The 15,762-nt window shown below is 35.8% G+C and overlaps 1 protein-coding gene across 1 annotated transcript in view; it reads left to right on the top strand.

The window, feature by feature from the left end:
• Window positions 1-15,762, top strand: part of LOC107750057 (partitioning defective 3 homolog B-like) — a 177,748-nt gene that overhangs the window by 119,324 nt on the left and 42,662 nt on the right. Inside the window, exons 19-21 of the mRNA XM_016565315.1 lie at window positions 208-391; window positions 13,544-13,636; window positions 14,574-14,837. Of these exons, the coding sequence (XP_016420801.1) occupies window positions 208-391; window positions 13,544-13,636; window positions 14,574-14,837 (541 nt within the window). The remainder of the gene's footprint in view (window positions 1-207; window positions 392-13,543; window positions 13,637-14,573; window positions 14,838-15,762) is intronic.

The following is a 15,762-nucleotide window of genomic DNA, read 5'->3' as shown; positions in this document are numbered from 1 at the left end:
ATTTTTATTTTATATTTTTTAATTTTTTTTTTTTTTTTTCTCCAATGCATATGAATTCCAATCTGTATTTGATTTAGAGGTAAAATGCCATAAAGATTGTCTTTATCATTTAATGACAAGCAAGAGTCTGGCTCATGGATTGTTGTTTGATTCCTCACGATTAGATCTCATTAGGTGTTTGCTCATGTCTTTGTTCTTCACCAACAGATGACTCTGAGGAAGACTCCGGAAGAGACACGCCTGCCAGCAGCTCCTCTCGACAGGAAGTAGATGATGACAAGAAGGTAAAGAAAAAGAAAACCAAAAAGAAGAAAGAGAAAAAGAGCAAAAAGAAGGACGAGCCTGAAGACCCTGAGAAAAAGACAAAGAAAAAAGGATTTGGATTGTTGAGGTATGAGTCTAAAAAAAGCTAGAAAGTCACACACATCACAGTTTTACTCAAGCATACATGTATAAAAGGAAATCTTCACAATGATGTGTGCCAAATGATTAGCAAATGATTGAAAAATGGATGCTGTTTTGCAGCTCTTAACGGAAATGTACTGAAAACGTATTTAATCCTAATGGTCCAAATGAAGTTAGAAAACATTCATGTAGTATTAATTTTGTGCTGATCTATTGATAGATAGGGGGTGACTGATGGTACTGCATAAGGGCCCCCTGATGCAGCTGCACATGGAGGCCTTCCTATAATTATAGCACCATGGTAATTGAGGACAAGAAAAGTGAACTAACTATATGCTGTCTTTGTGTGATTTTATAAATATAGGCAGAGACAGATAAGATGACAGACATACTGTCATATCCATGCCTTTAATTGAGATCGACAGGCTTGTGTTTGATGGTTTTATATTTGGGCTTCATGCATAATCTTTTCCTCTCTTGGCGGACATTAGAACTCTTTTCATCTGAGATGAAAGATGATTGAATGACAGTGCATGTGTCTCTGAGTTATAAAATAGACCTCCTATGTCTCCTCTGTGAGGGCCGACCCCTGTTTTTCCAGCTCTGACTATCAATTGATCAGTAGAACCTTGTATTTGCATGGAAACCTTCATTTTGATTAGTTTTTTTGGGGATTTTATCTTTGTTCGCTTGGGAATGTTTCACCATTTCTGTCACTGCTAGCTTACAAAGTCAACGAGAAATTGTATCCACAAACCATTTGACTTCCATCATGACGTATTTCTGACTGAAATATGATGTTCAACAAGAAAAAGTGTTGATTGTATCCGTCGATAAGCGGTTGGATCGTGTAAAATTGGTTACAAGTACCTGAATGGAGGTTTTTGATGGCTGTATGTATTATGCATTCAGTCTCATTATAAATCTTATATTCTAACAATCTAAACAATCAGATGTAGCATTTTCACCAAGTGGATGTAAAAACGGCCATACATTTCTGTAGACTTACATTGATAATATTAACATCAACATACAAGACTACATACAACTACATACAAGTCTGCAAGAAATTGTATCAGCAAGCCATTGACGAAGAAATATAATGACATATTTCTGAATTAAATAAAATGTTTACTAGAAAAACTAGAAAAAGTGTAGATCTTATCCACCGGTAATTGACTGGATCGTGTAAAATGAGAGACAAGTACAAGAATGGATGGCTGTCTAGGGCTTAAATATGCTACTGTTTTCCTTTTTTTCATACTATTTTCCCCATTTACTGTGTACGCTTCTTGTATTTTATTATATATTCATTTTTTTGGTAAATTTTACATTACATGTACTTAAAAATATACCTATACTTGTGTACTTAAAATGTACTGTCTTTTTATGATATTGGATGTGTTTAGTGTGATTTTTAACTGCATATTTTAGCTGAAAGTCACATAAAAGCATGCACTACAGAATTCATCCTTTTAAACATGCTAATTCCTCTGCATGCAATAATCAGATAAATAAAACCCTCACATATGGTTATTTTGACACTGAACACACATTTTGACACCATTCTCATGGTGTGTCATACTAACCCACACTCCGCTCTGATATAAAACACGCACGACTGCTGCTTTCCGATCTGTCCACCTCAATTCCATGAAACTTTCCAAATCTGAACCAACAAATCCAATGCGGCACCAAGCCAATTAGCACGCCTGTACTTCCTCTACCCAGAATGCATCATACAAGAGTCGTGTTGCACATCAAGATTACACACCACCACTCATCTTGCATTCCTAAGCCAGCAGCAGTTAGACACATACTAGTATAACTATAAACACGCTCATAGTGTTTGTTTATGAATGAGCAGATGGCTTTGACAGTAATCTGAATGGAGATGATTCTTTAATTTACTTAAATTTAGCATTTGGCTCTGTTTAATCCCCGGACGATTTTAAAGAAAGTCAGCTCCTCTCCTGCTGCGTCTTGACATGTTTTGAATGTTGTTGAGTTTGTGGTGCTCTTACAGTTTTGTGTTATTGAAGTTATTAAAGCTGTAGCTTTTTTGCAAAAGTTGTACATTTATGAATTATTTAAATTGCAATTGGTTTGCTTTCGGTTCTTTCAAAGATCATTTGGGTTTGTGATTGTGTATAGTAATGGCAGCCATGTTGAATAGCGTGTGCCATGCACAGTCTTTTATGACTCCATTGAGAAACATTCAACCGTTGCTTCAATTACAGTGACTTAGAGTTACACAGCCAATAAAACAGCTAATACTTACCGCCTTCTGAAAACGAACATTAGCGACTGACAATCGAACCCAGAAATGTCTTTACATTTCTAAAGTGCTGTAATACTTTAACATATACATTAGATTTTACATTTCCTGGAAAAAGTTTTAGTGGTATTTGCTTGTGTAAAACTAACTGTCATGAGGTCGGATTTGGCCTAAAAACATTCTACATTTTCCACTATTTGCTAAGGCAGTAACTAAGGCGGGCCTGTTCAATTAGCTTCATTTGAGGGCCGGATTATCGAATTGAAAATTTGAAGGGGGCCAAGGGGGTAGGGGGCCATCCCGATCTCTTTCTGGGGGAGCCTATAAAATTAAAACTTATATTGAAATGCATATTCAGCAGTAAAATGAACTAATATTACCAGCAGTAACTTCTATAAAAGAATAAATATAGTGCTCTCAATTGATTTAAAAAAATAACTAATTAATCACACATTTTTCTGAAATTGATTGCGATTAATCACATATTAATATATTAATATTGTCATCATTTCATATTAAACCTCCAAATTAATGTAGAAACAACATAAAGATGGTTTATTTTAAATATGTGTTTAATGGCATCTTTTTACTAAGTAGCCTATTGTTAATGAAGACCAGTATCATTGATATCAGTAATGTTACTGATGTCTATATTAAATGCATTCTCCCTCAATTTTAGCCTTTAATTATAGCCATTCAACATTACAGTATAATTGAAATCCATTATTTTCAACATTTAATAGGCTCTAAAAAATATAACAACTTTTAATTTAAGTGAACTTAAAACAATCTTCACATAAACCATACATTGTATATGCATAAACTATATAGATTAATCTTTATTCAAGCTACAAACGTTAATGAGCGAGCAGAGCAGTGAGTGATTTCTCTTTTTCTTTTGTTCTGTGATTTCCGTCAATGACAGACTTCAGCAGGTTTCACTTTAAAACCTGACGCACATCAGACACACGTCCGGTTTTCTCCCAACTCTTTACAGACTTTATAACTATTTTAAGACCATGTTTACAGAGTCACCCGCCAGTGTTTTATATAAAAACACTGTGCATGTTTTTGTCCATTGAAGCGCTATTGGCGAGTTGTCTGAAGTGGCTCAGCGTATACGTACAGCCGAACACACAGACTTTCAAACTATACTCAATATGACAATCATCTTCATCAAGTGTCTGCACTATTTCTCACCAGAAGTTATGACTGAAAACACTGTCTTTATACTCGTTGAAACTAGAGTTGTGGATATCTCATAACCGCCTCACACTCAACACTGCTGTCTATTGATGTTGCGGTCTCCTGTAGATTGTTGTTGTTGTGTCTCTTGCTTTTCTTTTTCAGCTGTGAAACAACGGCCCGGGCCAGTGTTGCCACCTTGTGGACAAACTAATTAGTGCAAAAAACAGTTTAAGGGGCCGTTCACATATCGCGTTTTTTGCGCGCTCAAGTTCGTTATTTCAAATGTATCTCATAATGGAAGCGACGTGGTCGGTGCGACGCGCTCATTTTTTCCAGGCGCGTCCGCGCCGCATCGAGATAAAAACATTTCAACTTTTCAACATAAAACAACCTTTGGAAACGGCTTTTACAATCATCATGCCCTTTCATGCATTGCGATATCTCAATATTTGATCTGGGGGCTTGACAGTAAAGTGCTAACAAACTGAAGTTTTGTTTACCTGTCGAGAAGAAACAAGTTTTTCAATTGAAGCCCAAACATTCCATGAAATTTCTCCATCTTGTAAAGGCACTGCCAATCTTTTCTTATGTTTTACCTTGTTGTCTGTCTCTGCATATTTTGGCAATTCTTCTAATTTTGGCTTGCTCTTCTGTAACCAAATCTGAATTTCTTTCCACGTGTAACATGTCAGCCATGGTCTCTCAATGGCTGAACACTCTCTGGCTCAGCCTGCTACAGCAGCCGTGCCCCAAACTATCGCGGTTGGTTGAGCTGGAATGATTGACAGTTCTGAGCGGACCGCTCTAAATGTTTTGATGGTGCCTGGGAGGCTCAATGTTTACACTTAAATAAACCCATGAATGGCGTACTTACTGTAGTCAATGAACAATAAACTGGGTTAAGAGAATGTATTTTGATATAAAAACAAATCTTACAAACTTCACCTTTAAGAGCCGATTTACAAAAACTGATGTGTGGGGAAAGTAGATAAGGGTAGCTAATGTTTTAACTGTCTTAGCACACACATAAACACAATATGCTTTCACACACACACACACACAAACAAAGTGCATGGTTATGACATTTGGTGCACATATAATCATACAATGATGTTTATAATGGACTCCATATCTGTTTATTGACGTTTTGAATTATAGCTTATATTTAGCGTGGCACACATGCTTCAGCGCGGTGCGGGATGGACACATCACGTTTTATTTCCCGTCTGAGTGGGAACATATGAAGCTGTTAACACAATCGCTCAGTGCAGCCCGTGAGAGGCTAATTACTGAAATCTGTTTCTAAAATTGAACCCCATTCTGCAGTGATTTCCTCATTTATTCATGCCAATGTGTTCTGTCAGTCAGGCGTTGTGGACTAAAAACACATATTCATATCAGCAGAGAAGGCACAGAGACTTATGAATATTAATGAGCTTTTGCATACTTAATCGCTCGTGGCAGGCCCTCCTTTCCATGTTTGTTTGTGAGGGTTCATTTGTAGGTTCATCTGTGCTTTCAAACTTCACGAGTCTCGACGCGGTGCGCGTCTCTTTTGAACGTAACGAAACGCTTAAGCTAAATTGTCTACGAGAGGTATTAAATCTTAGACATTTAATGATATGCCTATGTGTGTTTTGACAACTCAAGATGGCACTTTAAGCCGAAACTCAAGTCACTTTACATAAACAAAACTTTTGTAAAATGATGACAAACATTCTGCTTATATTTGGGTTTATAAGATGGGGACCAGGTGCTCTCAAGCTCCAAAAAGGACAAGAATGCATGAGAAAAGCATCCTAAAATTAGTCCATATGACTTATGCAATGTGTTCCAAGTCTTCTGAACTTACACTGTAGCTCTTAGACTGTATTTACAATAGTTATTCATTCATTATTTTGCCCTGAAAATCTTGGTTGACAGTGGTCACCATTCACTTCCATTGTATGGAAATGAGCAACTTGATGATTTAGCTATAAATATGTACTTTTGAGTTTACTTATATTATATTATATTATATTGTCGTGTAGCGTAGTATAGTAGACATTTAGTTGAAAAAAATCTTATTTTGTGTCCATGTAAACTAATAATAATTATAATTGCAATTTAATTATAATTGCATAATTGCAATATTCGATTTTTGTCTATTTTCATGGACACATGATTGTAGACATTTAGCTATAAATAAATAAATAGAGTTGCAATTTGAGTGTTTTAAATATTTTAAAGGGTGCATTATTGTAGACATTTGGCTATGACTATATACATGTGTAATATTATATTATAATAAAATATATTAGATTAGATTAGAGAATAATAAAAGTGCACTCATAAAAGTGTAGTTTCATCAACAAATCATGTTTTGTGACACTACACTCATATTACTGTATGTGCACGTTCATTTGTGTGTTAGACAGACAGTGAGAGTGTCGGTTTAAGTGTGCACTGTTGTATTGAGCCTGTCAAGGTTTAGTCTGGAAACCACAAGCAGTATCCCATGACACTTGTTCCTCATCTTCCATCTCCAGCATGCGTTCATTGTGAACGGCGTTATGAGACAGCTGTGTGATTGATGGACTTCTCTCCAGCAGGCCCGGGCTCAGGGAATGCTGCTCTGACGGTAAAGGTTAACAGCCTCTTTCCCATCAGAGACACGCCTGGCCTGGAAGTGGTCAAATCACATTAACATTTACTTTCACGCCTTTTTAATATTAGCAAGTGCTGAAAAAAAAAAACGGCTTATGGAGATTCAACATGCTCAAATATAGAGGACCAGCATGGGTGGCAGATTCAACTTTTTGGTCTTTTTTCATGGGTGAAATATTATAGCAAGTTTTAAAACCATACCATGTGAAAATCTGAAGTCTAATCACCTCAGAGATTTACCGCTGATTACAGAACCAGCTTTACTGACGAGATGCGCCTTAAATATCGTGCGATATTTATCGTGCAGCCCTACTCTAAACCTATTTTGAGATTGTTACAGATACAGATATTGGCTTCGCTGCACACCCTTTATAAAAAATTATAGCAGTATCGCACGGATGCTCGAATAACACAGTATATAAGTGACCAGAGTTGGAACACTGCTAGTTAGAGGTTTGTTTAAATCCCTTAATTTAATTGATTTGTGTTTATTTGGTATTTTGGTTGTGTATGATATTCTTAATTAATAATACATCAGAAATCACTTACAGTTTTTCTTCAGATATAATTTTTTCTCGCCATGGGTGGAAATAAATTTGTTCGGATGGATATCATATGGTGAGAGGTCCATGAACATCATCTATCTGAATATTAGATACATGAATAATAGAGATGTTGCTCCAGTCTGGTGGGAAGTGACAGATGCGTGCTGTCAAACCGACAGTCAAAGTGTCATTCTTACAGAAAATCGCCGGCTGTTTTGATTGATGTACGCTTTATGGAAGATGCCATCTGCAGCTTGGACAAATGCCACTCAAAACTGTAACAAGACTTTACAGTTTGGTCAACTGTGTAAATCATAACACGCATATGATTTTAAACATTTAAAGCCAGAAAACATTTAAAGTAAGATTCATGTCACAAAATGTGCTTATCACCTACTTACACTGGTGAAAAAAATATTTAACAACTTCATCAGAAGTGCAGTGTCTGAACATATTGGTTTTCTGTACTAGTCTGCAATTTTACTAGTCTCTTTGGTGATAATAAGAAAGAGAATGTGATTCATTCATCCAGTCAGAGTCAAATTTTGGTTTATAAAGTGGAATAGACTGCTCTTTTCATTGAACATTTTAAACATATTTTTTAACCCATTTGATGCAAGTAACACTATACTTTTATACATGTCGATATTTGAGGACAACATTAAAATTTAGTATAATATTAAACTCAGTGTCAAATGTTCAAGTAGTGATGAACTGCTAATAAGGAAGGTTTCAGTGATGAAAGTCACAAAAACAACTGTAGTATTTAGTTTTAGTAAGTATATAGTTTTACCACAGTAATTTTGTGTTGCCAGATTGGCTGGATGTTGTGAAGACTTGCAATTAGATTGTGACCGTAATCATGGTTCAGTAGTCCTAGTCAATGTTCTCTGACTTACATTTTCAGTTCATCTTCTAGCTTTGTTCATTTTGAATTCTGGTACTGCTAATGATGCAAGAGTATTTGAAATATAGCTTTGCTTAACCCTTTAGTTTTTCACTGGTTTGGAATTAGTATAATAATCCCCTTTTACTGTGTTTTTGAGGCTAATTATAGTTACTGTATTTAATCTGTCAAACCTCTCTCTCTCTCTTTTCATTGTAATTTATTTATTGTTACTTTTTCCTTAATTTCTCCTTGTTCAAATCTCTTGTACCCTCAGTTGCACTCTGTTTAGCCTTGTTAATCACCTAAATGTCAAGTAATGAAGTCATGTATAAACATGCCTTTTCTCATGCTGGTATATCCACATTGAAATAAGGCAGGGGCGGACTGCGGTACATACTGAGATTACCACGATACGATCGTGGGTGGTGTATCGTTGTTTTTCAGGCAGACCAAGCTCACTGTTTGCGATGTGCAAAATATTGGAAGAAAATTATATAAATATTGAATTGGGGGCGGTGGGTTATATGTATATTTCTTAGGGGAACTTCACATCTTCAGAAAAGTTTCGGTGGCATTTTCTTTTCCACTTACCTGCGTATAATGCACATTAGATTAGGCTACTGTTCATAATCACAGTGCTGCTTTGTTTACAGTGGTAACCAAGGAAACGCTGTATCGTTGCTGTTCCATAAGCGCCACCTGCTGTCAGAGAATACATTTGCATTTTCATTCAGCCTTGCTGCTGTTTTTGTTTTGTGCAGGTGTCTTATGTAGCATAATTTCTTAAATCAAAAGTCAGACCATACTGTTTTTGGTTTAAATCTTGAAATTACATAATAATCTAATTCAAATCAAAAACAACTGCTCATGCTACATGTGTGTAGTAGTGTTGGGCGTCATTTTTTATATCGTCATATCGCCAGCTTGTGAGATCGCCTCTCCAATATTATCGTGCATATTATCGTGCGTGGGTGGGGCAAGAGAGAGACTCTCTGTACTTGTCATAGGCTATTTCATAACTATTTGTTTTTTAAACGCATGTGCGAGAGAGAGAGAGCCTATGGAAGCACCAGTAATCGAAATAATACACTTTCAAACATACTGATAAAGTAACATGTTAAATATAAAAATATTTAAAACAGCTAGTTCATATACAGTATATTCGGATACAACAGTCATACATCGCTATTAGGACCGCACGTCCTGTGACAAGTTTGCTGCATCAGCGCACGAAAGTTATCAGTCTAAAAGGTCTGCAAAATTAGTCAACGGTGAAAATCAAAAGTAGATTTATTTTAAAGACCAACAGTTTAACACTAAATATTGGACATAAACGAACACGTTAAATATAAAAGTATTTAAAACAGGTAAGTTCATATATTTGGAGTAAAGTTAAATTAAACATCAGTCATACAGCGCTTCGGACCGCGCACCCCATGACGAGCCCTGTTAAGACTGATAACTTATCTGCATATTTTTATAATAACGATGATGAAGAATAAGCATCAATATTTTTTGATAATGTGCTGTAAAGAAAACGAAATGCTGATGACGATGCAGTTTTCGGCATGTTCATTCATACAGCTGTTCAAGAAAAATGTCTCTTTTAGCACTATTGACATAATTTGTAAAATATAGGTTTATCACCTTGCGGTTCAATTTTGATGTGGGCTTAGTTTTATAGTCTGTTTTTAAAACATTTCCAACGAGGACGAGAAGCCTAATCCTAATTTGTGCGTGTGAAGTGCGGTGCTGAAATGAAATAGCAGGGCAATTTGGTAATAATAGCCAAATAATAATAGGCCGCCTAATAATAATCATAATAATAATAATTTAATACATTAATAGGAGAATGTTGTAATATTGTCTTGACTATCGACATAGACAAAAGCTATCATCGATACATGATACTATCATCTATCGGCACAACCCTAGTGTGTAGCACTACTGTCTGTTTAAAATAAATGGAAAAAAATAGCATTGGGGCTTTGTTGCTTTTTCCTGTTGTACCAAACTCATATCGAACCGTGACCCTAAATACATATATATATATATATATACACACACACACACACACACACACACACACTTTTATTCAGCAAGTATTTTGAAAGTAACAATAATTAAATGCTGTTTTAACTGTTTTTTCATCAAAGAATCCTGAAAAAAATGCATCATGCTTTACGTAAGTATGTTTCAGTACAACTGTTTTCAACATTGATAATAAGAAATGTTTCTTGAGCAGCAAATCTGAAGACTGGAGTATTTGCTGCTAAAAATTCAGCTTTGTATCACAGGAATAAATTACATTTTAAAATATATTCAAATAGAAAACAGTTATTTTAAATGGTAATAATATTTCACAATATTACTCTTTTTACTGCATTTTTGATCAAATAATTGCAGCCTTGGTGAGTAGAAGAAACGACTTTCAAAAACATTTAAAAAAATTGTACAGACATTCCTGACAGTTTTACCTAATTAGAAAGATTCTTAAAACCAGGCAGGGGAGAAACAGGCATTAATATATGCAAACATAATGATCAGCTTAGCAGTACGTCCCCAGTTCCCATGGATCAGCCGTCTGTTTGTGTGAAAATTGAGGTTTTGTCTGCTGAAATATTAGCCTCCGGTTTAGACTGATAAATTGCAACACTCAGTAAAGTTGAGTCAATCGATAAACCAAGAGCTGCTAGCACAAAGCCAGAGAAAAAGCTCTTTACGAAGACGGCTTCAGTATTGTAGGTTACATTACAGCATAATTGGGTTTTAGACTTGTAATTACAGCGCGCACAATTCTCATCAACATTCCTGTCGTTTTGTCTGATTTCACACCATCTTCGCCCTTAATGTTAGCCTGTAATTTCCACCGCCTAAATTTTAAGTCTCCCAAGAGCTACATAGACCATCTTAATCTCAGGTTAACAACCAAAGTAATGCTAATTCACTTTGCAAACTCAATTTAGGCCGTATTAAACTGTTAGTATGCTACCTTGGGCTACATACTTCAACCTTATGCTGACAACTCTTAGAAGTGTAATCAGCTTCCAAGAGCATGTTTCACATTTACTACGACAATCGAATCCACCTGAACGCTTCAGGCTTCAGGTAGATTGAGTTATCAGCTGGGTTTTCAAGACACATAGGCTGAATTGCAAACTGGTGTCAGGAAACCCAGTGCTTAGCTACTCCAGTCTCGCTTAACCAGACTTTTGACTGTCAGCATGAAGGTTGGTCTTATTTACAGCTTATTATGGCCAAGAACCAACAGATATGACATGTAAAGTAATTTGTTTGTACATACCATTGTAGATCCCATATTATTTGTTATGTTTTACAATAATAACTGTGCAAACTGCAGTTAGTATGGTCAGTTTTCAGAAGGATCAGGTCACTCTGTACTGTGTTATGTTCACAATGACAAATGTCAAGTGGCCGGTAATCAAGTAGAGTTGCATGAGCTCTGTGTTGCGTGATGACCGGTGCTGCGCTCACTTGGATTGAGCAGGACGGCACATTGATATTCAGGCCACGACTCCCTCTGGTTTTAATGAGAGTGCTTAAGGGCAAGGCAGAGCTAGCATGCCAGCTGCCGGTATTAGATCGCTCCAGCCTAATGAGATAAATACAGTCATTAGTGCGTGTGTGGGGCTGGGAAATGGAGTACTCTTGAGGCATAACGCACAGGAGACACGGCAAGAGGATGCTGGATCCAACCGGACCCTTGAATCGCTCGTGGGCCAGTGTTTGGATCATGTAGTCACGGCTTGTCTTGAGCAAACATGCATATTTGTTATGTCGGTAAACTGAAGCCTCGGTGATATCTGTGTCAAATTAAAAAGAAATTTAGGAATCTTGGGAGCCGAGGTTTGTGATTATTCCTGACTAGAGTGTGCGTTTGTGGAAATGTAATTGAATACTCATTTGTTAATAGACATTGCACATCTGTCATTGTTATTCAAATGTGTGTTTATCAGGGTGAATCTCATGAAAACCGTCAAGAAATGTTCAGGTCGTTTTTCACATGAACAAAAAAAAAAAGATTATATATTTTCATAATGAAAATAAGCCTATTTTAGGACCATTAAGATTTTTTTTGCATTTTGTGACATGAAAATTGAACACATTTTCCTCCACCCCAAATTTCTGCAGTTACCTTTGATAATGCAATACAATTAAATTCTTAGTGCTGTAATGCAAAATAATAATATTTACATATAAATTATTTTTATAATATGTGACCCTGGACCACAAAACCAGTCTTAAGTCGCTGGGGTATGTTTGTAGCAATAGCCAAAAAAACATTGTATGGGTCAAAATTATCGATTTTTCTTTTATACCAAAAGTCATTAATATATTATGTAAAGATCATGTTCCATGAAGATATTTTGTAAATTGACTACCGTAAATATATCAAAACTTAATTTTTTACTAGTAATATGCATTGCTAAGAACTTCATTTGGACAACTTTAAAGGCCAGTATTTCTCAGTATTTAGATTTTGTTTGCACCCTCAGATTCCAGATTTTCAAATAGTTGTATCTCAGCCAAATATTGTCCTATCCTAACAACCCTTATGATTGGCTTTGTGGTCCAGGGTCACATATTTGCAAATTTATATTTCACAATATTAAACATTTACATAATATAAATGCTTTAATATATTTTTTTATAATTGTATTATAATAATATTTTAAAAATATATTAATATTAAATAATATTTAATTTATATACTATTGGTAAAGTAGAATTGTAAGTTTGCATCATTGTATTATTCATTGAACTTAATTAAATTAATACAATAAAATATAGAATATTCTAAATATTATAATTCTTTGTTTTATATATCCGTTTATGGACCCCTGCAGGAAGTCCTGGAAACTTGGAAACCCTGATTATTTTATTTTATTTTATTTTATTTTTGAGGGGGAAATGTGCTTAAATATCATGAAAAGAATATCACAATGCAAAAAATAAATAAATAAAGTAATGTTCCTAAAACAATATATTCTTTTTTTTAAATAGTTTTTTACTTTTTGGTTGGATTTTATTGTAGAAGAAGAGTAATACTACTAAGCAACTATTCATGAGTTTCACATTGATCGTCCAGTTAGTGATCCAGAAGCTGTTTCTTTTTACAACTGCCACTGATGTTTCATTACGGCCTCACTGGCCTGAGATCGTGTGATCATCTCACCCACTCTCTATAATTATTAGCTTTATTCTTGATATAACCTTTTCCTCTTCTGTCTTTATCTGCCTGTCAGCACAGAGACCCCGCCTGACCTCAGATCAGAGCAGAAGAATATGTGAGTTTCTGAAGGTTTGGCGTGGAGATGGGCTAGAGAAATCACTGCAGGGCATTGGACACTGATACTGCTTGGTTTTGCAGGCGTGTGTGTGTGTGTGTTTGCAGGCTGGTACATGGTACAATCATTAGATCTTCTAGAGCAAATTCTGCTTTGGTACTTGGAAGCACAGGGAATCTGTTGAGTCATTCATTACTGAAAACATAACACATCCTCACCTTTTCTCTCTTTGTCTGTGCTCTTTCTTTCTTTCCATCCTCGCTTTCTTCAAACCCTCATCCAGGTTTGGGAGAAAAAACAAATCCAAGGCTAAAGAACTGGGAGCTTTGAGCGAAGAGGAGGTGGACAAGAGTGAACCTGAGATGTTTCTGTCAAAGTATGTTCACCACTTACATAACACGTATTATTTCATCCACAAAGTTCAATTATAAAATAGAAGAATATGCAAATGTATCAGTCTGAAGCTGTAGAAATGATTAAACCAGTTCTGAACTCATGATAATTGCCCTATTGGTTTAATTGGTTGTTCTGTTCATAGTAATTAAAGACTCAAGACTAATGATCTAATAAAGCAAAACATATTAAAACTCAATCATATATGTTTAAGTGACTTGTTTTTGGATGTTTAACCCTTCCGCAAAAAGAAGTCATAATCATGACATACTGAGTCATAATTATGAGAAGTCATTATGAGATAAAACATTAAAATTCCGACATACTATTAGTAAATATGTAGAAATATAGAAATAGCGAATTTTTTAAATTCTTTAAAAAAACATTACTGGTGTGCATCTTGAGACAAAACAATGGCACTGATATATTTTAAGATATGTCAGTGCAATTTTTTCAGTTAAAACAGCTCAGTTTGGGACTAGGCTCAAGCCTTATCTGTGAAAGCGGGGGAGTATGTCATAATTTTGACTTTTTATCACAAAATCATTACATAGTATTTCATTGGATCATGATCATAGATATAATTTTGACTTATAGTAATGACTTTCTATTTCATAATTAACTTAGTCAATACTTCTGTATATAATACTTATATTTATATGTGCATATACACACACACAATTGATTGATTTTAATAGGAATGATGTTTTACAAGGATGTAGTGAAACACAGCGAAGGTATGTGAAAGCGAAGCACCATTGTGCAACAGAATTTTTTCTGCATAGCTTAAGTTAAAAATGGCCCGGCTATTTCGGCCCTTAAAACGGATCTAACATATTCTCCATCAAACACCCCAAGCTTTTCTTTTGTGTCTTTATTCATTCAAGATATCCTGAAGAGATTGTTTTTTAACTCCATAGGAGTGAAAGGAACAGCCCTGCTCTTGACCGCGCCATCTTCCCGGACGTCGAAGACGATGACCTGGATCCCAACTATGCTCGCATCAACAATTTCAGAGAACCTCCCGCCTCCAGCCACTCCCCCTATCCACCTGGAACTCCCACCCATAACTACAGTCAGCCTACTCTCCCCGCCCCCAACAGGGAGCCACCCAATGAGGACGCGCTAGAGGGGCTTTATGCAAAAGTGAACAAGCAAAGAACCGCTCCTCCAAAGACTGACAGGTGAGAACCAATCCATTCATTTTTTTAATAGCTAACTTTTTAATAGCTTTAATAGCATAAAAGTATTGTGCAATATTTTTTTTTGTGACCAGTACCGATTAAAGGGTTAGTTCACCCAAAAAAGAAAATTAGCCCATGAATTATTCATCCTCAAGGCCTCTTAGGTGTATATGACTTTCTTCTTTCAGACGAATTCATTACATTTTAGTCTGGGACTAGGCATAAGCCTTGTCTGTGAAACCGGGGGAGTATGTCATAATTTTGACTTTTTATCTCAAAATCATTACATGGTATTTCATTGGATCATGATCATAGATATGATTTTGACTTATAGTAATGACTTTCTATTTCATAATTAACTTAGTCAATACTTCTGTATATAATACTTATATTTATATGTGCATATACACACACACAATTGATTGATTTTAATAGGAATGATGTTTTACAAGGATGTAGTGAAACACAGCGAAGGTATGTGAAAGCGAAGCACCATTGTGCAACAGAATTTTTTCTGCATAGCTTAAGTTAAAAATGGCCCGGCTATTTCGGCCCTTAAAACGGATCTAACATATTCTCCATCAAACACCCCAAGCTTTTCTTTTGTGTCTTTATTCATTCAAGATATCCTGAAGAGATTGTTTTTTAACTCCATAGGAGTGAAAGGAACAGCCCTGCTCTTGACCGCGCCATCTTCCATGTCAGAGGATTTCGATATAAGCCAAGAGGAGACTGGTTTTCCTTTGCTAAAGTAAGGAAACTTTGCTTCCTTTGCTACTGTAAACAAACATTGGTTTTCACGAGACTCACCGACGCATGCGCAACGGCGACTTCTTACGTCATCCTCCCGGAGCTGCTTCCGTGTACAACTGTTGGCGCAAGCTAGATTAAAGTGATTATTACGTTTTGAACATGGATATTTTTC

This window comes from Sinocyclocheilus rhinocerous, unplaced genomic scaffold, assembly GCF_001515625.1.
Source record: "Sinocyclocheilus rhinocerous isolate Xijiao unplaced genomic scaffold, SAMN03320098_v1.1 scaffold1956, whole genome shotgun sequence".
Classification (NCBI taxonomy): Eukaryota; Metazoa; Chordata; class Actinopteri; order Cypriniformes; family Cyprinidae; genus Sinocyclocheilus; species Sinocyclocheilus rhinocerous.
This window is presented reverse-complemented; position numbering and strand designations above follow the sequence as displayed.